General features: G+C 35.1%; 1 protein-coding gene across 8 annotated transcripts in view; it reads right to left on the reverse strand.

Moving 5' to 3' along the window:
- The window catches only part of LOC109054342 (A-kinase anchor protein 2-like), a 103,436-nt gene that overhangs the window by 65,198 nt on the left and 14,408 nt on the right, over window positions 1-23,830 (reverse strand). For all 8 annotated transcript variants that reach the window (XM_042764655.1, XM_042764654.1, XM_042764656.1 and 5 more), the window contains 2 exons: window positions 10,205-10,285; window positions 5,697-5,827 (listed from right to left, as the gene is read on the reverse strand). In XM_042764655.1, coding sequence (XP_042620589.1) covers window positions 5,697-5,827; window positions 10,205-10,285 — 212 coding nt within the window. The remainder of the gene's footprint in view (window positions 1-5,696; window positions 5,828-10,204; window positions 10,286-23,830) is intronic.

The raw sequence follows: 23,830 nt of genomic DNA on the forward strand, positions 1-23,830 counted from the left end.
CCCTGCACCACCTTTCTAAATCCATTACAGCATTCCCTTTTGTCATGCAGCAGCATATTTTACTATCATACACTCTTGGGGTTCAACAGAGCAATCTGAATAATAATAATAATAATAATAATAATAATAATAAACAAGAATGTGTTACAGTTACAACAATTAAAAATAATGTCTTAAGGCAGGCTTAATTTTGACCTATGCAAAATATAATTTCTCATGGTTTTGGGTTGAAATACAACCTTGAAATATGGGACATATTTTTTGGGAGATTCACACATTTGCAATCACTCCAAAATCTATGACACGCATGTTTACTCAAACCTCGGCTAGAATCATTATGAAACTTGTGTGAGGTCATTACTTCACAGCAATGGCCAGCAATGTTTCTGTACTCAGCCAGAGTTCATCAGCAGTAGAGCTGAACCCACCCTCCTGTTCCCATGACAACACAGATTAATTGCTTCCTGTTCAGTTAAACAGATGTCAAATCTCAACGGCTGTAAGGGAAAACTTGAGGACTTCTGCAGTCTTCATATTGTGTCTTTTCTACCGCTATTATGAGACGACAACATGGAGATCCAACTCTGAGGTGTTCTCAGACTCAGAAATGACTTGTTTCTAAGGCAACACTCATTAAGGCAAAATGTGTGACTTTGTTGATAGCAAAATATTGCATAAATTTACCTCAAAATACTCTTGCTAAATGTAGAAGAAAATGAATGTACACCAGCTAACAGTGGCTAAAATGAAATTGCACATAAAATGAAAAGCACTGATCTAAACTCAAACGCGCACACACACACACACACACACACACACACACACACACACACACACACACACACACACACACACACACACACACACACACTACTAAACAGCAACTTATTTTATTTCTAAGGATTGCCAGCATTTCTCGTTTTCATTTAGTTTAACTTGATGTTCTGAAATAACAAACTAAAAACTGAAAAAATTAATAAAAACTACAGTACTGGTCAAAATTTTTTAATAATTATGATTTTTTTAATTGTTTTTTTTTTTATTATTATTAATCTCTTATCTAGTCCCATTTATTTTATCAAAATAGAGAAAAAAAAAAATATTGTGAAATATAATTACAATTTAAAATAAGTTTTCTATGGGTTTATTGTAAAACATAATTTATAAAAAATTTGTAAAACAACCAACCCAACAAACAAAAACCATCTTACTATCAGCAATGTCCTTTCGTCTTTCAAAAACATATAAAAATCTTAATTAACCAAAGTAGAATTGACAAAAAAATAATATTATTAAAACTTTAAACATTAAAATAATATATTAATAAAAACTTTAATGGTAACTGCAATAACACTCAGGCCCAAAGACTTTCTGAAATACTGTGAATTCCATGCTGACTGACTCAAAACGGAGGAAGAAATTCAGTAGCTCATGATATGTTAAGAGGTCTTTGTAGAGTAATAGCAGTCAGTCTTATCTGTAACCTTAGTGTAATGTTTATTTTTACATCTCTCTTTCCTCCAGTGCAAGAGGAGCGACCTTACACTTTCTTTTCACCATATTAGGAGCTCATATCACACAGTGCGTGTGCAGATGTGTCGGGGAGGTGCTTTATGAGTGAGTTAGCATCATGTCAACACCACATTTTTTCTTGGAAAGCCTGGGAGTTAAAGCTTTACTTTAGACTAAGTGGCTGGGAAGTCTTCTGTAATGATAAGTTTTTAGGAGAAGTCTGTCCTCGCAAGAGATGCACTGCTGTACAGCCCAGGTTATAGTTAAAACCTCCATTTACTGTAAGCTTCTAGTTCTAGTTTTTTTTTTTTTTTTTTTTTTTTTGAAGGAGGCAGACATAACCTCATGTTTTGTGTTTTTAGTGTGATACAGCAATGTATCGGTTAGGCTGATTTGTTTAAGATGATATTTGCATATTTTTAAATTATCTGTTGATAATCCTTGTAAAAATGTATCTAAAAATACATTCTTACTCACAATCCTCTTTTTTTTTAGACTACAAAATATTTTTTTTTTTTTTTTTTATATATATATATATATATATTATATATATATATATATATATATATATATATATGATGGATTTTTTTTTTTTTTTTTACTGGAGGAAGAGTTATTATGGTGGTGGACTATTTTGGCCAGAAGTGACAGTTTAAAGTAAAAACGTCTTGATGGATTTGTTTCTTACAAATATGCAGCTTTTGCCTTCTCCAGATGTTAACTGATAGACTGGAGTGGCGTGGATTACTTGTGGATTATTGTGATGTTTTTATCAGCTGTTTGGACTCTCATTCTGACGGCACCCATTCATCTTGGATGGCCTGAGGATAAGCACATTTTCAGCAAATTTTCATTTGTGGATGTTCCTTAAAAATTAAACTATACAGAAAGTTGAAGATTTCTTTCTGCTTTATCAGCTCTGGAAAATATGACTTGAGTGCCCATTTATTTTGGAGAATCTCCTCTGCAGGGTACAGAAATAGCCAGCAGCCACTCCCTCAGTCTCCATAGTTCTGCCAAAAAGGAGGTTCTATCGCTTCATTCCTCTTGCCGTCCTGACAGAGAGATTTCTGTGTGAGTCTACCCTGCCCCATAACCCCCACCCAGCAGTCCAGGAAATATCACCTGCCACCCGCAACCAGCACAGCCACACAATGATCTGAACAGTCGCCCTGTCCATTTGACTCAGTTACCCTTCCAATGACAGATGGGAGCTCACAGCCCAAAGATGTTTGCTTTTTTAAGTGAGCCTAAGTGAGAGTAAATGCAAATTGTGCTCATGTTCATTGATTTATAACATCAGTAACTAATAGAGAAAACCTACAGGAGGTAAAAAAATCTTCTGAAATCTTAAAAATAACCTTCCTGACAATGATTGAAAGTCAAATATGGCCTATTAATTTAAGTCAAGACTGAAAAATTACCTGTTGAGTTCTTCACTGACAGTTAAACTCAGATATTGGTTTTGTGTTCTGATATTCACATTTTTTTATGAAGTCTGTTAGCAGTGCAATGGCTAGTTCTCAATGCTTCAGGCCCCTGATAAATCTGCAGCCCACTAACCTTGCATAGCAAAACTATGAACTATATGCAAACTATTTGGTTTAAATAGCTGCTTTTTCCAGACAAGAACCACCCACTTAGACAGAAAGAGACTGTCTAATTGACACGTAAAATGACCAACCACAGTTTATTTTATTGTGGTTTAGATGCAGGTTAATCTGAAATAGTTGATGCCATAATATTAGACTAGTTTGAGAAAAAAAAAAAAAAAAAAACCTGTCATATAACTAAAAAGTTCTGACCAACTAAACAAGTTGCTATTATATATGTGTGTGTGGTATATATAATAATATCTAGTATATATATATATATATATATATATAGATATATATATATATATATATATATATTCATTTTTATTTTATTTTAGTTTTCATAATTTTGTTGATTTTGGCATTTTTATCTTTATTTTATCTCACTTTTATTTAATATTTTTTTATTTGTGTTTTAGTCATTTTAGTACTTAAACTCAAACTTACATAACCACAGTTCACAGTATTTAAAATTTTAATTTAGTTTACGTTTTTCAATCTAACACACACACACACACACACACACACACACACACACACACACACACACACACACGTTTTATTTCAATTCCCTTTTTTTTAATGTTATTACTAAATTATTTCACAGATACAATGTAACTCAGAAAGCACGGCACTGGCTATTTGTCTTCTTTACACTATTGTTGCACACATTATATTTCCAAATGTCTTTCCTTTGTTTAATGACCCATCTTGCGGCATTATTAAGATCTAGCCCTGCTCTAACATCCACTGTCAATATTCCACCCCTCTAGTTTGCCTGTGCTGTGTGGTCATATGTGATGCAAATAATTTTAGATATGATACCACTTTGTTTACTCTGGGAAAAAATTCAACGACATCCTGTGCAGAGAGGAAACTCGCCCCTAGAGACTGAATAAAATCTAAACAATGAATTGGACATTCAATGGATGACATCATGGAAGTGTAAAATAGCAATAAACTCAATGATGCAATTCAGAACATCCACTCATTACTGTCAAACAGGGAGTAAGAGCAAATGCATTCCAGTTTTGTTTATGATTGGATTAAAATAATCTGTCGCAGCCATGGTTACTATCATGAGCACTTCTTGCACAATTTAGGTGGTTTTTCTGAGCTAAAACATGCTAGCAATGTACTAATCATGGTAGCAAACTGTTAAACAATGAAACATTTGGCAACGTGCTCACAAACAGGAAGAAATATATATTAAAACATGTTAGAAACTGCAAGTCTTGCTAAAACACTTAACAATTTTTTAGTATGAATACCACTTGCTTAATCTGGGAAAAAATTCAAACTAGAATACACATCCTTTGCGAGTTAGATGAAACAATCAATGATGCAAGAGACTGAATAAAATCTAAACAATGAATTGGACATTCAATGGATGACATCATGGAAGTGTAAAATAGCAATAAACTCAATGATGCAATTCAGAACATCCACTCATTACTGTCAAACAGGGAGTAAGAGCAAATGCATTCCAGTTTTGTTTATGATTGGATTCAGTTCATTAAAATACACCGCAGCCATGGTTACTATCATGTGTAGCACTTCTTGCACAATTTAGGTGGTTTTCTGAGCTAAAACATGCTAGCAATGTACTAAATCATGGTAGCAAACTGTTAAACAATAAAGAAACATTTGGCAACATGCTAAAACACAAACAGGAAGAAATATATATTAAAACATGTTAGAAACTGCAAATCTTGCTAAACACATTAACAATTCATTTAAATATGAATAAGCTTCTAGAAACATGCTTAATGACGTCAAGAGAAAAAAACTGGCATCTTCTAGAAACATGCTAGCAACACTTAGCGACATGTTAGAATATGTTAACAACTTCTACTAACATGCTAGCAATAAGCTACAACATGCTAGAAATTAACAACAACAACAACCATCAGCTTCATCTTTGAACAAGATAAAAGCAGTTGGTTGTCTGCTTTTAAAATTGGTTCAAACTTAAAATCTTTTAAATTCAGAACATTACATTTTTTGCATACTTTCTGGACAGGCTTTTTATTAGATTGTAAATCAAATTCCCAATGTCTTACACTTTTGCTAGTGATTTGATTCAAGCATATCAGCTCATTATCCCACACCACAGCCATGCTTACTATCACTCCTCGCATAATTTAGTTTTTTCTAAAACAACATCATGTTCAACAACATCAACAGCACAACAAGTCACAACATCAGGTTTTTGACGCAACAGTGCTGTTTGATTGTCAAAATATCCTGCTGCAGAGCAATCAACTGAAACGTGTATTGGTTTGGCAATACATCTTATATGAGGAACCTTAAAATGTCATCTGCAGAGGTTCAAATACGGCTACCAGATGAGCTTGAATGGAGTAGCTTTGAAGTTCTCATAATTAAAAGCAAAGCTGAGCAGAAATGCAGATCCCACTGAAGTCTGGAGGAAATGACTCCAGTGTTTGGGACAGTGGTTGCTTAATGGATGCTGTTGCGGGAAATAAACATAAAACCCCAAAAACATCCCTTATTTTCAAAGAGACAGAAAGTGGAAAGTCTTCAGTAAACGCTGGGTTATTTTTCATCTGTTAAACATTACTGTACCTGTGAATGGTATCTTCTAGCGTCTTGACGTGAAGTTCATCTTGCTCAACCTGTTTCCTCCGACCTTCATCTTCCTCTTGTGGCACTGCTGGTGTCCCCTGCAGAAGCCATCTCTCCCTCATGGCTTTAGACTGTAAGACAGAAACATTTTCTACAGTTAGGTAATTGAACTAGTTCAGGGGTGGCCAACTTTGGCCCTGGAGAGTCACAGTCCTGCAGAGTTTTGATCCAACCTTGATAAAAACTCACCGGCCTGTAGCTTTCTTGTAACCCTTAAACTCTGCATTACATTCTCAGGACACACCCTTATCACAAAAAAACTAGAGTCTCATGAATTTCACTCTCGGGACCGATGCTGGCCACCCCGATCTAGATGATTTATGAGGTGTTCTTCACACACATGTTTGGGATTGACAAAAGTCTTAGTACTGCAAGAGGTGTGAATCTCGAGTAATCATGTACATAATACAGTCTGCAGGAGACAATCGGCTTTTCTGTTCTCATGACAGCTCTGAATAATGCCTGTAACCATAGTGCCAATAAAGTGCTGCAGAAACGAGTCCTAAAACCCAGAAATGAGTTAGCAGTTTAGAACTTGCAGTTCAATCATCAATCATCAAGTGAATGGATTTTTGGTTAAATGCTTGGAATAAGGTCTGGGGGACGAAGACAAGCTCAATATATTTTGACATTTCATTCTGTGCCAAAAATACTTTAGGGTTTTTTTTTTTTTTTTACTTTTAACTTTTAGCTGTCTTGAAAAAGGCAGTTGCCTTAACAAGTGGCATCCAAAACACCAGGAAGTTTTATTACAGTTGAAACAACATAATCTAATGAACGAAGGTGAGGTGGGAGTTTATCCATCAATTTTTCTACTAACCAGCAACAGCTTCAAATGTTGTTTTTTTAAAGCATTTGAAACTGCTTTGCAGCCTATGGTGTTTAGCTGTTCTCCAAGTTTGACAAAGCTAGTTTTAAAGGTAACCCAAGCTCACTGAAAATATGTCCTTGTGGCAACATTTCTGTTCACAAATACATTCACAGTTTTATTGAACCATATAGTTTCAACGTATTCATACTGTAGTGCTTCACCTCACAAGTGTATTGCCATATTGCATGAACTACCTACAGTAGCAAACCTATTTAGAAAACCCATAAATATGAAGCTGTATATGTGACACTAACATTCAAAAGTATCAGTTTTCAAATCCAGCAGCATATTAAAATTGTTTTGAAATTGTTGTGCAATAATGTGCAAGGAATAGTGCGAAAAATAGGTTTTCTTAATCGAAACTTGGGCCCTGTAAATCCTAACTTGTGTAAAAAAGAAATAAAAGTTTTCTGACTGAAAGTTTTTACTGCCTCTAGTTCTCATTTCATCTGGAAACTGCTGCGAGTCATACATATAGGTACGTTTTTAGAATTTTGCTGAAACGTAGGTAGAGGCACATATTTCCAATGAGTCTTTAGGTAGTTTAAAAGGGTTTGGATGGGTTTGCGAGGCTGGCAGACCCGATAAACCAAAGTTAATTACGTAACACCAACAAACCATCTGTGTTCAAGCCTTTTAGCAGTGTAAACTGCAACATTTAGACCACAAAACTGGTTGCAGGGGCTCTGTGGAAGACAACTGGTTCTAAAACCTCTGCTATCTCCAGCTTTGTGAGTTTGTAAAACCTCACATGAAAAAACACAACACTCACAAATTGTAGGTCAATTCAGTTAGAGAATGTGACTGTCAATCAATATTTTACTGTAAACTTTATTTAGCTCTCCAAATGACTCTGCTGCTGAGTGAATGTAGCATAAACATACCAGCTGAATCTAAAAAAGGATTTTGTGTATATTTTAGTGAGCTCATTATTGTATGGGTTGTTGCTTACAACAGAAAAAAAAAGAAAAAAGGAAAACACTTTATTATGTGCATTGTTTGACATATAAGTTCAGAATATAAATGTCATGTGTTGCCAGATTCTCGTGTTAACTTGAATACATTTATAACCTGTCCAACACGAACAGCTGTTAAGGAAGTCACCAGCTGTGGTTGAACTGACTGTGTGAGCTATGTGAGCAATGAGGTCTCTCAAGACCCCTTACACCTAGTCATCAACCCCATGAAGATCAACCATAGGAACTCAGGACTGTTTCACAAGCTGCTGAAGTTATGCGGTCTTAGATTTCAAGACTTCCCACATGTTTGGCTTCAACAGTCTCAGGATGTTTTAAGACTGTTTTAAAAGCACTCGTTTTCAGATTATCATAACTTGATGATTGAACTATATTCTTGCTAAAAAGCAGTTTTATGTTTTATTGCATGGCTCTCTGGGATACTTGATTGTAATTGGCCAATTATGGCATTCTGCCATCAAATATATAGTGACCGCTAAACTTTATAATATTGTCTAATGCACCACTTCCATACATAGCTCTGTTAGTTTGAGTTTGTGTACACAAAAGGAAAGAAACACAATCAGTCTGTGTTTTATTTAAAGGGGTCAAGAACTGAGAAATCAAATTTCCCTTGATCTTTTGACATATAACAAGTGACTGTACTATAAAATCATCCTGTAAGTTTTAAAACTCAAAACTTTCTTGTTAGTTTATTGAACAGCTTTTATTGAAACCAAGCTCAGAAAATGACTTGTTTTGGCATGTGCCACTTTATGACATAATAGTGTGGCTAAACACTGCCTCCGCAGGAGAAGATCAAGGTCTGCTTCTACGTTTGTTTGCTTTACTTTGTTACGGATTCATGTTTAAAGACAGTTTGATGCAGGCTTTTCAGAGAGACTGAAAGTTAAAGACGATGCTGTGCAGAGTCTGATTATATTGGATCCAACAGTAATGTGCTTTTTTAACGTGCTTTTACCACTATTGCATTTACACACCCAGTTTGTTTTCAACGTAAATCAAAGAAGCTAACAACAGCGATTTTAATAAGCAAAACCATCAGCCATTCAAATAAGCAAAACTTTAATCCAGAAACAGCAATGTGCGACTCCTAATGAGACTTGAATGTGCCCCACCTATAAAAACTGACTCTTCTGAAGAGAGGCTAAAAAACAGGATAGAAAATAGCCTATTACTTCTAAATTATGATTTTTTTATGTAAAATCAGACTAATATTATAAGTAAACCTCAGAGAACATTATAAAATAATAAAAACATGCAGTTCATGACCCCTTTAAAAGTGGCAAATAATTGAGTTTTGTTTAGTATCTGCACAGCATACTTTTAATATTTTATGCTTACAATTTCACATCACATTTTTTCCGTGTATGTATATATATATATATATATATATATATATATATATATATAAATAGTTTCATAAAATAAAAATAGAGATACAAATCTTTCCGTTGGCCATCAAAAATCTAGACATATATCACAGGCATTGCAGCTGTACTTTCCGATGAGAACTTGCTTCAGAAGCCGATTACACCCACTACTAAATAAACATCTTTCTTCCTGGATATGCTCCTCTTTTTCAGTCTAGTCCTCACTTTGAATTTAGCTCTTTGAAAAAAACACTTCCTTTTCATTACGATACACATTTGTGCATAAGATTAGCTATAACTAACGTCAGTGTTGTTTTTAGCTGTTGTGCTGTGTATCACTGTTATCTTTTAGTCTCTCGGCGGTCTTTGAGAATAAGTCTTTGAGAATTAGTCATTGAGAATAAGTGTTTCTTTTCCCTCATGTCCTTCTCTCCTGTGGCCAAGACAAAATCTCTTTCATGAGTGACTTTAAACCAAAGACTGTGTGTTTTTTTTTTTTAATAAACTAACTGGCATAAAATTTGGGTGATAACACCACATAGTAATTGTGCGTAAATGAGGCGGAACCCAGGTTCTTGTGTTGCCAGAATTGATTCAGACATGTTCCCCTGACGTGGACTCGCACAGAGAAAAAAAGATTATCATCAGAACAAAAATTCAAAGAGTAATTTCCAAACCCAAATTTGATTCCATTGTCCTACCTTAAGGGATTGTATTGTTTAGGTCCAACTAGTATGTGTGCATCATCAATGTAGATAGCAACGTTAGATGTTAGCTAGACAGTGATTCAGGAGTGAAGATTCTCTTTGGGATTTGGAATTACTCTACCACCAAAACACACACACTGGTTGACATTTGCATTTATCTGTTGCAGGAGATGCAATGAATCTAAACTGCTCATCAAAGGTAACTTATTTTAAGTCAAGAAGTTATGAGAAATGTGCTATACTACCCAGAGCAATAAAAAGATGCATATGTTATGGCATGAAATAAAGCTTAATTTCTGTATGTTCAGTTTCAAGCACACACAGATTCACATCAGATACAACCTCTTGATGTCAAATGAACTCAAAAGCCCTCATTGGTCCACAACAAAACTCTTTTGTTTGCATTGATATGTAAACATAAAGGAAAACATATTGAGAGCTGACATTTGAATGACCAGTTTGCTGTAATGGCGCATGGTCAAACTTTCAGATGTGACTTGGAGTTTTTTTTTTTTTTTACCTTGAAATGTTGAAGTTGTAGAACAAGTTCATCGAGTTGTCTTCTTTTTTCCTCTATCTCGGCTTGCCTTTTCCGCTTTTCCTGCAAATATATTAGAATTTGTTTTTTTTAAACCACTGAAAGAAACATTCGAAAAAATTTTAATGATATATAAGTAATTTTGTGTGACAATAAGGCCAAATAATTCCAGCTTGCCGATTTGAGTGGGTTTTGGCTTTGTTTTCCTATTGACATGCTCTCTGTGTAACACGTAGTCAAGGAATAGGGAATGTAAACAATGATTAACACTTCAAAATACACTTTACTGAGAATGCAGGAGTTAAACAACACATTACACAAGACAATAACCAACAAAGGACAGAACCGAATAGGGAGTACATATATAAATTGTAAATGAGGGAACTAAACAGCTGGACAAGGAATAACTAATCAGTAACCAGAGAAACTAAAGAGAACTCATAACAGACATGACAGGAACTGGACTAAGCTGAATGTAACTGTGACACTCTGCAGTCCTCATACATTATTTGCATTGTTTTGATCGTTCTCTGTAGATCCCACCTTCTCGCTCGCCACAGTTAGTCAATAATGCACAATGTCTGCATGTTATTGGTCAAACCTTTCAGTCATTACCTTCAGCAAGTATGAAAACAATTGGAAAACAAAGTCAAAACCCACATATTTTTAGGCAATTTAGAAATCCCGGACAGGGCATGTCTGGAAAAAAGGGGACAAATGGTCACCCAAGCTTAGTAGTGCATGCAGTGTAAAGCTAAATACTTATGCAGCTGTTTCACTTCTAACAACAACTGACTAAAAACAGGAAGTCATCCATTTTCAATAGTGCAATAGTGAGCTGGGCAGAAATAATTGTTTAGGTTATTTTAATATAATATATATTATAAATATTCACATTTTCTTAAGAAAAATGTGACAGTTTGGTTGAAAATATGACCCATTTAGAAATGTTTGTCCACAACTTTACAACACTGTATATAATATAAACATATCACATCATAACCTAAACGCACCAAGTTTTTGAAAGCCTGTCTCTGCAGGTGATATAATTCTTATTCACTTTACATTACCAGAGAAGCCCATAGAGGGAAACTGAGCCATATATGTAAGTTACTGAGGTTCTTGAGTGTGTGTTCAAATATCTTGGCTGGCTCTGACACAGTTCACGAGTGCATTCCAGTGCCGAGTGCTCTCAGTATGTGCTCTCCTCTGAGCTCCACAGAGGGAAAACTGATGCGTTATCCAGATGTGAACAAATGTGCCTCTAAAAATGGACCCTTACATATATCAGTCAGTGAATGATGCCATTGGATTTCACATGAAATCTAAAGATAATGGTTTCTTATGTCTTCTATTAAAAGCTGAGCACAGAAACTGAAACATAATCCTTGATTTTGAGATGTTGAGAAAGAAAAAATAAGGGAAAAGACCTGAGTACCTTTACGCCAGAGAAACCAGTTAGGTTTTTTTATTTAAAAGGCACATAAATCTTTACAAATCCTCTGATGAATAGTCAGACATGAAACTTCCAGCAAGAGATCTGTCCTTTATAAGTGCACGGTGGACAAACTTTGTCTGAGAAACACTCTTAATATCAATTTATCAATAAAGAAATTCAAATGGGGGTAATAAAAGTATCTGTAATTTTTGTAAAGTGAAATTTAGTTATCTCAAAAGCTTTGTATTAAATCTAGTATACTGGAAGTGATGGTGTAATTGTAATGTTCCTCTCATCTACTGATTACTGTGTGTGTATATATATATATATATATATATATATATATATATATATATATATATATATATATATATATATATATATATATATATATATGTTTGTATATTAATGTGGTTTGATTAAGGAATTGATGAATACTGTCATCCTGTTGAACTAGCACATGAACAGCACACAGGAGAACACAGAAAACAACAACAATAACAACAACAACAACAACAACAACAATGCAGAAGCAGAGAGATTGTTTTGGCATCAGATCTCTAGCCCCTTGTGAACAGTCATGCCAACTGGAAGTGCTCACTATGTCTCTGTCGAACTTCATTCATCTGAGGCCAAAACAAGTCAACACAATAATCAGCAAAATATACACTTTGTAGGATGATTGTCATTCTGGCACCTGGAATATAAACTCTGGTATCTTGGAATAATATTTTTTTAATTTCAAATGAAATTTTATCAGCCAAGACTATAATAATAAGGCTTAACTGTAAAACAGACACACTTCTGGTTAAACCAGATTATACACAGCTGCCTTTTTCTGAATGTGATGTTTTTTTGTCTTTTGAGCTTGGACATTTTTAATGTCTTTTTTTTACGCCATATGGCATAAAAGTATTACATATGTGCTTTTATGATGTGAATGTCATAAACTTCAAATCTTATATTAAAGGGGTCATGTGATGCAATTTCAAGTTTTCCTTTCTCTTTGGAGTGTTACAAGCTGATTGTGCATAAGATCCCTGAAGTTGCAAAGACTAAAGTCTCAAAACCAAAGAGATATTCTTTATCAAAGTTAAGACTCTGCTACACCCCCCTAAAATGGCTCATTCAAACATGCCCCCACATCTCTACGTCACAATGTGGAAATATTTGTGTAATGCCAAATATTCACGCAAAGAAAGAAGTTGTGGTTTCAGTAACCGGAGTCAGTGTTGAAGCAGTCATGTCAGGAAAATGCTGTGTGTATCTAGGAGAAAGCAAAAGCACTTTATTTGTCCTTCCGAAAGTAGATGCATTTAGGAATCTTTAAGATTACTTACAACAGAACAGCAATACATTTTATGGATGACCATTTCGCGAACCTAGCAGAGGAGGTAATTCTGACTTTGCTATGACAATCTGGCGCTTCTGAATCAGCTACTGTAAGTACAGTATGTTTTGTTATTAGTTTAAGTATTTGCTATTGACTGTTCAAATGAAGAGTTTTGCGCATTGTGTATGTGTGTGTGTGCGCGCGCGCGCGTGTGTGTATGTGACAGAGAGAGAGACAGGGAGTCAACTGTCTTAACCATCTGTGGCTTGTTTACTGCAAACACATATGAGCTTCATCACTGTGTCTGTAACGCGACTCTGTTCCCCTTTCGGGCTTGAACTGATGGTAAAACTAAAGACATTATTAACTGTCTTTACATTTTGAAAGATAATAAGATATGTTTTTTTTTACATTAAAGCATGTCAACATATTCTGTTACACCAAATACAGAAAATAATGATCTTTAAAAAAGCATCATATGACCCCTTTAAGACATATTGTTTTATCTTAGAAAATTATATCTAATGTTAAAACTGATCACAACTTTTGCTTTTCCCTGTATTTAAAGGGGTCACATGATGTGTTTAAATTTTCCTTTCTCTTTTGAGTGTAACAAGCTCTTGGTGCATAAAGAAGATCTGTAGAGTTGCAAAGACTAAAGTCTCAAATCCAAAGAGATATTCTTTATAAAAGTTAAGACTTGTCCACACCCCCCGAAACGCCTCATTTAAACATTGCCCCCACATATCTACATCACTGTGTGGGAAGATTTGCATAACACCGCCCAAATGTTTACGTAAAGAAAGAAGGCGTAACTTTTATTCTTGCTGTAGTATTGTTGTGGCCGCCATGATGTGGAGATGCTGTGTTTTGTTGTGAAAGCAAAACTACTTTGTTTGGCCTTCCAAAAGAGAATGATATCCAGTTCGTCATGCCTAAAGCTTATCCATACTGGTCGCTGAGGAAATACATCAACTTCGTGCAGACTAGCCTACAATGGGTCTGTGATCAAAGGCTGCTCTATAAAGTGGGGCAGTTCCAACTTTACAAGTACAGTCTGGCACTTCTGACTCACAGCCTGTAAGTAAGTTTTTTATATTTAAAGAATTTGCCACTGATGATTCAAGCACGAGTTTTAAGCAGTGTAGAGGAACTGTTAGAGCTTGTTGTTTGTCGTTTCTCTGATCACAAATGCAGACATGGTTTTATGTTTAAGCTGCGTGATATGCAACGCAACACAACGCATAAAAACACAGTATAAGTCACTATAATCATTAATTATGTCCCCACTGGATGCAACAAATGCCTCGTTTGTAATGGGTTTTATTGGTTTTGTCTGGTCACGCCGGGAGACAGCATCCCAGTATGTTAAGGGGCGTAACATTTCCGTCACACGCTTGAGTTATTCAGTCAATCACAACACACTGGATAGCTGGCCAATTAGCATACACCTCGCTTTTCAGAACAATGAGCTTTGTAAAAATTGATGCATAGAGGAGCAACAATAATGTACAGTATGTGGAAAATAATTTGTTTTTTGAACCTTAAATGTTGCATTACACCAAATACACAACATAATGTTCTTTTTAGCAACGTCATATAATTCCTTTAAGAATAATGTGCATGTAGTATGTATGTTTTTGTGCAGAGGGTGGCTCTAGCAACCTTAACCTTATGGGTTAAATTTCGGTAGCACACAATACAAAAAGAATTATAATAAAAATAATAAAATTACTTTTTCTCCCCACTTATTAATGTGCTACAGGTGTCTTTGGATGAAAGTGTTGGGCAAATTAATATACAAAGATATGGTAAAAATATCAAAAAGAGAAGTATGCTTATATGTGGTTCTGAATCCAGGAAGTGGCAATGAACCTCAAAAAAGTCAGAAAAACAACTAATTTCAAATGGCCCAAAATATTTCAGTAAAACAACAGCTAAAATAGTTGTAATTGCAGTAACACTTTAGATTAGGGAACACTGTTCACCATTAACTAGTTGCTTATTAGCATGCATATTGCTAGCATACTGACTGTTTATTAGTACTTATAAAGCACATTTTAATGCTTTATTCTGCATGACCATATTCTAGATCCCTTAATCCTAAACATAACTACTACAACAATTCCATAAATACATAACCATAAAATCCTAAACTTATATATATACAGTACAGACCAAAAGTTTGGAAACATTACTATTTTTAATGTTTTTGAAAGAAGTTTCTTCTGCTCATCAAGCCTGCATTTATTTGATCAAAAATACAGAAAAAAAATGTAATATTGTGATATATTATTACAATTTAAAATAATTGTTTTTAAATTTATTATACTTTAAATTATCATTTATTTCTGTGATGCAAAGCTGAATTTTTAGGATCATTATCACATGATCCTTTAGAAATCATTCTAATATGATGATTCATCATCAAAGTTGGAAACAGTTCTGCTGCTTAATATTTTTTCAGAACATGTGATACTTTTTTAGGATACTTTGATGAATAAAAAGTAAAAAAAAAAAAAAAAAGCTATGTTTTTGAAAAATATAAATATTTTGTAATAACAATATACACTACTGGTCAGTAATTTGGGGTCAGAATTTTTTTTTCTTTCTTTTTTTTTAAATAAAATCAATACTTTTATTCAGCAAGGATGTGTTAAATTGATAAAAAGTGGTAGTAAAGAAAATATATTATTAGAATATATATTATTAGATTTTTTTTTTTTTTGAATAAATGCACTTCTTTTTAACCTTTTATTCATCAAATATATTAGACAGCAGAACTGTTTCCAACACTCATAATAAATCAGAATATTAGAATGATTTCTAAATGATCATGTGATAGACTGGATGTTACATGTGACACTGAAGACTGGAATAATGATGCTGAAAATTCAGCTTTGCATCACAGGAATAATTTTTATTTTTTTTTAAAGTATATTCAAATAGAAAACTATTATTTTAAGTTGTAATAATATTTCACAATATTACTGTTTTTTTGTTGAATTTTTGATCAAATAAATGCAGGCTTGATGAGCAGCAAAGACTTCTTTCAAAAACATTAAAAATAGTAATGTTTCCAAACTTTTGACATGTACTGTATATATATATATATATATATATATATATATATATATATATATATATATATATATATATACATATATGTGTGTGTGTGTGTGTCTGTGTGTGTGTGTGTGTGTGTGTGTGTGCATTAGCAAAACATTTTAAAATGTATCACAAAGCATATCACAATTTGTTTATGTGCTGAACATCACGGATCTGTCCTTTATAGACGCAGACGTTTCTTTAACGTCCATCACAACAACGTCAACTCTGAATCTATGCAAGCAATTTCTCATGTGACGGCAGGGCTGTAATTACACCGACAGAGCATTCGTCACTGGTTACATGCCCTACGGACTGGCACTCCAAGCCCCTCTCATCTGGAGAGAAAACTAAAGCCAGATCTATTTCACACCAAGTATGCGATGCATACCAGAGCTTAGAGTAACATACAGGAATAGGCCAGCAGCAAGAGACGTTCCTCACCACGGGTCCGTAAGCTGTGACCCAAACATCTTGAAATATCACTCATGTGGAGTAATTTCCAGACAGACCATAGCATCTGTAAAGAATTGGGGGTAAGAGTTGAGCATGAAAACAGGTAATAAAAAATGCTCAGTTGTGTTACGCCTGTTGGGCTGGTGAGACCCAAACAATGAGGATTTGTTTCCCAGCTCAAATGGAAAACATCTGCATGGCGGTACTGAAGCCACCCCTTCCATCTCTACTGATGCCATCAAAGCCTCGAAGGCCTCTCTTTGAGTTCATTTGATTATTCTTTTGCTAGAGACAAAATATAAGAGATTTACTGAGATCTAAAGTTTAACAGAAACAATTGGAAATCCACTGAGGATGTCACTATAGCTAACTTCAAGTTCAGAGGGTAAAAATCTAGGCCATGTACTCCTACACAGGCCACATTCCCCTCTGACAGCTTCCCACGTTATGTGTGCAACAGGGCTTGATGCTTTTCTCCCCAAGGACAACATAAAAAACTTTTGGGGCACAATGAGAAAATCCACATTATGTATACTATGTATACATCTCCATGAAGTGAACGTTCTTGTGTACTTCCATGTGTAATGTATGTTATATATGTATTCTATCTGTCGATTCTGCTTTTAGTACTGTCTGTGTATATTATATTTATTGATTGTATATGCATACTGTATATGTGTGCATATTATAAACTGTTGTTTTGGAACGTTCACTCCCTGAAAAATCCCACAATGCAACGCAAAAACTAGGGAGCATTGGTGCTCACTATGCTCCCTTACCGGAAATTACATCACATTTCTGAAGCGTGAAACATGAACCACACAAGCCAACTCGATAAATATAATGATACGCGATAGAAGATTTGAAAAGACAAACCATTTTATTAGTATATTTTAGCATAAACACACATCGCTAGACAGTACATGAACACATCTAGTTAACGTTTATCATTAATATTTGACTGAAATGTTGTTAGAACATGTAACCGAACTATATATTTAAAAAGAATAAAAATAATATATAGAAGAGATTGGTCTTGCCTGTTGTTTATTAATTAGAGATGTTCTATAATGTTGTCAGTTGACGTTGTACGTAGTCATGTCACTGGAAACTGAGTATTCACTGTCCCAATGTGCAGTGAGCCAGGAAACTTACCAGTGACCAAATTTGTGTACTCAATCTACTGATTCATGAGCTCGGGAGCTGACTAATTTGGTGTTGTTTTAACAGATTATTAATGGTCATTTGAGTCAATATTTGGAAATCCACTGGTTAAATTCCCAAATATGATAAAAAACTAAACAGGATATTTGACACAGGACTAAGACTAAATTAAATTATAGCTGACAAATTAACAAAATAGTTTGAACCTAAAAAATGGTGACTGTCTTCAAAAAGTTCCCAGGACATTTTGCCTTTGGTTTCGCAAACAGACAGTACTGCCCTAAAAGTAATGGTTTATTTATAGTTGTTTCTGCATATTAAGATGGGATAATGATAATGGATTTTAAGAGTAATTGATTTTAATTTTAAGGTAATGAATTTTAAGGATAATATAATGTAAGGTAATGATTTTAGCTAGACCCTACCACTTGAAATGAAAATGCAAACAGTAAGCTTCATGGTGGTCTTTGGTAAGACGTTCATTAATGTCACACTGCTTACTCATTTCCAGTGAAGTACACAAGTATGCCACAAGTATGCCAAATGGGATGAAGCCATGAACTAAGAGCCAATGACTCACAGTAGATGGACTTGACAAAACTTTTATTGAGATAGAGAAACAGTCAATTTCCTCTGTTGAATGTGACCAATGACCCAAGTTGTCACTGTTTGTGTCACTGCTGACTCCTACAACTGGCGCCCCCAGTGCAAGCAATGCTGACATTTCTGATTGAAATGCTCTTGAAAAAAAGAGTAACTAATACATGGAAAATGTTTTATTTGCTCAGTTATTTTTCCTGAACAGCAATGGCATTAAAATAGTTTCCATGAACTCTATGCAATATTTATGCACTTAATAAAAATACCATGCAATTGTACTTTCAGTATACTAAACTGGTATACTTAAAGTTTGCTAAATTGGAACAACTAATTTTGTACTTAATGCACTTTAATTGTGAAGAAGTAATGCTGAGGGCCAACTAAAGATATACTAGAGTATATTTGATTGTGTTAAAGTGGAACTAGTATACTTCAGGTACACTTTAAATAGCTTGCATTTAAAGACTGAATCCTCATCAGCAATGTCTTAAGGCTTAATATTAAGAAATGTGCATTTTGCATAAGCAGTACTCTAAATATTTTTATATATTAGTAAGTCTCGAGCAATATGTCAGTTAATATGTTAATAGATTTAAACTATACTTAGTATGAAATAAATGTACTTTTTTTTTACTAGGGAAACATTCTTCATCAAATTATTCTAGGCGTAAATGATCTAACCCACGGTATGCAATCCACAAAAAATTAAAGTTTTTAGGAGAAACAATTGTGACAGCTAATAACAAACTGAGAGCACCTTTAAGTCTACAAAGCTATGAAAGACCAGAATCGGAGCATTAATTTTTTTTTTTTTTTATTTCTTTTATAATTATTATTATTTTATTTTTTTGTGCAAATGCAGGCAGCATTGTGTAAGCTTTCTTTTGTTTTTATCGTGACTCTTATTTGCTAAAATATGTCTTAAAGTCTTTTCTGATGATGGCTGTTTATCAAGAGTCAAGCGCTTGTCCCAGAGGACAGACAAAAATAGACTGGATATAGTTTTCCCAGAAAGCACTTTGAGAAAGGAAGTTTTCAAGATGTGCTATTGATTTATTATGAAACTTATTTGAAGTGGTGAAGTAATGGCACACCATGAAGATGTCAGGCTTTTGTGGTGTTTTGTGTGTGTTTTTGCTCCCCATGTGCTCCGTGACCCAGTTTCTGTCTCTCGTTGATTGAGTTTATTTGATTCCAGGTGTGTTTCGTTCCTCCCTTATTATCCTGTGCTTAAAAGCCCCAGTCCATTCAGTTAGTGTTTGTCGGTTCTTAAATGTCATCCCAGAGTCCCTGTGTGTGGAAGTCGTGGCCTAGTGGTTAGAGAGTTTGACTCCTAACCCTAAGGTTGTGGGTTTGAGTCTCGGGCCAGCAATACCACGACTAAGATGTCCTTGTGCAAGGCACCGAACCCCCAACTGCTCCCCGGGCGCCGCAGCATAAATGTCTGCCCACTGCTCCGGGTGTGTGTTCACTGCTGTGTTCTTGAGTAGATCATGCAGTCTTAAAAGTATAATACACTATTCATCTGCTAGTAACATTCTTTAACTGACCTTATTAACATGCTTTGCATCTTTTGGATGTCAATTAAACCACATAAACCACAAGTCCCTGCATTTAATCCAAAAATAAATAACATCAGGCAAACACATCTATTGGATGCTTAAGGCAAGTGGTTATTTCTTCAGAAATTCTCTTCAAATAAACAACAATGTGAAGGTCTGCAGTCCATTATTTAAATTAGACTGATTTTTTTTTTTTTTTACCTCTGCATTTAATAATGCATTCTGTGCACATAGCTTACAATAAACACTGCAGTCCACCATCAATGAAATGTGTGGTGGGTATTAACTGAAATAACTAAAATTAACTAAATTATCTTAAATTAAACCAACTAAAAAATATACAATATTTGTTACAAAAGCACCGCTAGTATTGTAAAACCTTTACTAAAATGCAGTTTAAAAGTGTGGTCCATTTTCTGTTGCTCCATGTGATAAACTTTCACATTCTGGATTTCACCCATATTGCATAACAGAAATTATAGAAGTGGTGTGAAGCTCTTTAAGTGGTCTTCATGTTGAATTTGACCCTAGTATATGAAGTATTTTTTATTTTTGTGACATTGTGATTGGCTCAGGTCTGCCTCTTATATCATTGTCATTATTTACAAGCGTGGCAGAAAAGGACAGTTCCAAATTCAACAGTGCGGAAGTATTTCCAGTTTGTTGACAACATGACACAATTTTGTTGTGAATTACGTAGGAATACAACAAGTTCACAAGTGTGTGACTTTCTCACTCACTCCCCCATGCTGCTGATGATTTGCCTTTTGGCTTCAGGGGCATAACTTTCACACTTCTTTCTCGCCTTCTCCCACCCTCTCTTCATTTCAATTCTGTTCGATGATTCAACTGGAGATAAGCAGCAAATTGGGAATTACATTGTTATTAATCATTTATAGGTAATGTTTTATTTATTTATTTATTTATTTATTTATTTATTAAATAGGACAACTATAATTTGGAAGGTTATACTAAAAGTCTACTGTTATAATAGCTAGAGTTTATGATTAGGAATCTAAATTTACTTCAGAAATCTCGGAATAGCATACACCTAGGATAAATCTCCAACAAGTACTTTCTACTGGGTTCAGTTCAGAGGAGATTTCTGCTCTTGCAACAGGTTACACATGACATTAAACTTCAGAAAACCTCAACATAACTCCTTCCCAGCTTTGTTGCATAATAAGGTCATCCCTAATAACATCACGTGAAAGGAAAATAAAATCATAAAACCATAATATAACTGCATCCTGTGCAGAAAGCTACACACATTACAATCATTGGGGTGTGCATCATGCTACAAAAGCTAGATGAGGAACATATGCCGAGGACTGGGCTGACCAGTTAAATTAACCAGATAAAACCAGGTAACAGACTTTCCATTCATTAATGCAAACCAAATACTGCAAACTATGTCTAAGGTACTACTAATCTAGTGTCCGCATTGCAAACATATTTGAAGAGGAATATGGTACACGCTGGCATGAGTGCATAGCTGTTCTCATGTGCTCATGGGCTATTTTAGATCCATGTGTTCTCTCTAATGTCAGCAAAGCTACACCCTGCTGTTATAACATCCAGTATGGCTTGCAGTATGATCACATTGTAGGTCAGGTGGACTGTTTCACTTCTATGCAAATTTTCTCTTAAATTCACATAGAAACATTGGCTTTGATGCAGGATCTTTTTCTCCGGCCAATAGAAATTTGGGGCGTGCTTGGAAAACCATTATATTTGCAATTATTTTTGATTATGCTAATGGCACAGAAATTACAAACATCAACTTTCAATTTCATATCTTAACTTTGACTACTAACATCTCATGCCTTTACCTCTCAGTGGTGGGAAACTGAACCGTGGTCACTTAAGACATTGCTAATTGGATCATGTGACAGCAGCAGGTGTTGACCGGTCACATTATTTTTGTATTCCGGTCAAGCAAAAAATGTTTGACATTTGTGATCGAATGTAACTGACATAATGTACATTCCAAGTTCTGACCCCCTCAGCTGCCAGTTATATTGAGAAAAGAGCATATGTTAGTGGTTTAAGATCTGTGAGGGACATCCAAAAGTTCCCACAAGGGTCAATCTGGTCACCATTGCCCAATAAGCAAGTTTCTACCAGGTAGTTACTACTAATTATTGTTAACAAAACTATTGCGAAGACGAAAATTGCCAGTGCATCCAATAAGATTAAGCAAAATAATGACAACTTAAATGAGAAAGCTAAAAAAAAGAGGCAAATTTTACTCAAAACATAAACACAAATTACACACAGATTACTTCAGTTTTCGTATTTTTCAGTCGTTGTTGGATGGTAGGATTTAATTACAAAGTTGCACTGAAAAAGAAGTAGTGAAAGATCTTTTTTTGTATTGTGACGTACATTTGAATGTAACGGATTACTGAATGGTGGAGATTTGTTCCTATGCATCGCTTGTTGATTGGATGACATGTGGGTGTTGCTCCCAAAAGTGGGGTTTAAGTAGACTAAATGACTGGAAAGGTCCTGCTTACATCACCAGAGAGAAGCTGTTTCACTGGAAGATCCAGTTAAGACATTTTGGTAAAACATGACAAGGTCAAAACATTTTCTGTAAAAGAAACATATAAAAGGTTTATTCATTCACAATTAGATCTATAACATCCATTTAGTGAACAGATAGGGTGAATTTAAATTTTATGACGATTTTATGATGCCAAAGTGCATATTGACTACCTAAAACAAACTAAAACTAAACAGAAATTGAAAATCAAAATTGACCTTGTATGTGACATAAATCAGATGTTTGTTACCATCATGAAACATCCAGAAATACCTGACTCTGCTGTGCTAGTTAGCAGAAAGGCATTTAGTAACAGCACAGTTAGTTCCCAATACTTGCTTCAGTAATGCAGCTGAGCCCCACACCCGAGAGCTCTGGGAATTCAAACCCACCTGAGGGCCACCCCACCTCCATGAAATATGCGAACCCTGAGCCAAATCATCACGGACAGCTGCTGCTAAATTTAGCCCGATAGTAATGGTTGCCTGTGCTACGCTAGCAAGAGCACAGTGTAAATGAGGCCTCTAGTAAAGGTCTAGACCTGAGCTTGACTAAATTTATCCATGTAAACAAGTCAGAGCCAATCAGGGTGGGCATTTAAAACAAGTGGGAAGTCCGCCCATGTGCAATCAACTCCACCCAGTGTACCGCAATTAGCAACATGCTAACCCGTTTCTCATTTGAGCTAGCGACATTCCCTGACTTTATGGACTGAAAAGAAAAGCCACAGATTTGGCCCAACGACTGTCCTGTGCAGCAGCAGCAGCAGCCTGTGGTTTGAGGCAATGGACCAGAAACATAGCTAGCTAGCAAAGTGTCAGAGTGTCAATAGGCAATCGCCTGGCAAACCAATCAAAAAACAGTTCTTCTAAATCTTAATGGAATGTTTATTAAAAAGCAAAGTGGTATTCAAACAGTTTGTCAGTCAGGCACTCAGGTTTGTGGTTAGCATTGTTGACGCAAGGTAGTCTATATTCACCACTAGCAGAAACCGATATTTATAATTCACTCCCAGCAAAACAGCATGATAGAGCATAGTGAGAGTTAACAACCATTAAACTCTACTACATTTTAGTAATTTTCTTGAAGTATAGCTTCTAGTTTAACTCATTAACTTCTTAGCCAACATCAAGCAGCCCACAGGCTTTGCTTTTCTGGAGAGCATGGGAAACCAAGCGAAGCCCAGATACAGCATTTGGCTGGGGTAAGACAGATGTTGGCTGAATATTTAGTGAAACTAGAAACCCTAAATTGGAAATCTACGGGCAAATTTCTGTGGTACTTTTCTTCTTGAAGGAAGGTCCAAATGCTAATGAGCACAACGTACATAAAGTACTGACCGTATAAGATCTTTGAACATCAAACTACCACAAGTTTCAGTTACGACACCAGGCACCTG

Source organism: Cyprinus carpio, chromosome A10 (genome assembly GCF_018340385.1).
Source record: "Cyprinus carpio isolate SPL01 chromosome A10, ASM1834038v1, whole genome shotgun sequence".
NCBI classification, from domain to species: Eukaryota; Metazoa; Chordata; class Actinopteri; order Cypriniformes; family Cyprinidae; genus Cyprinus; species Cyprinus carpio.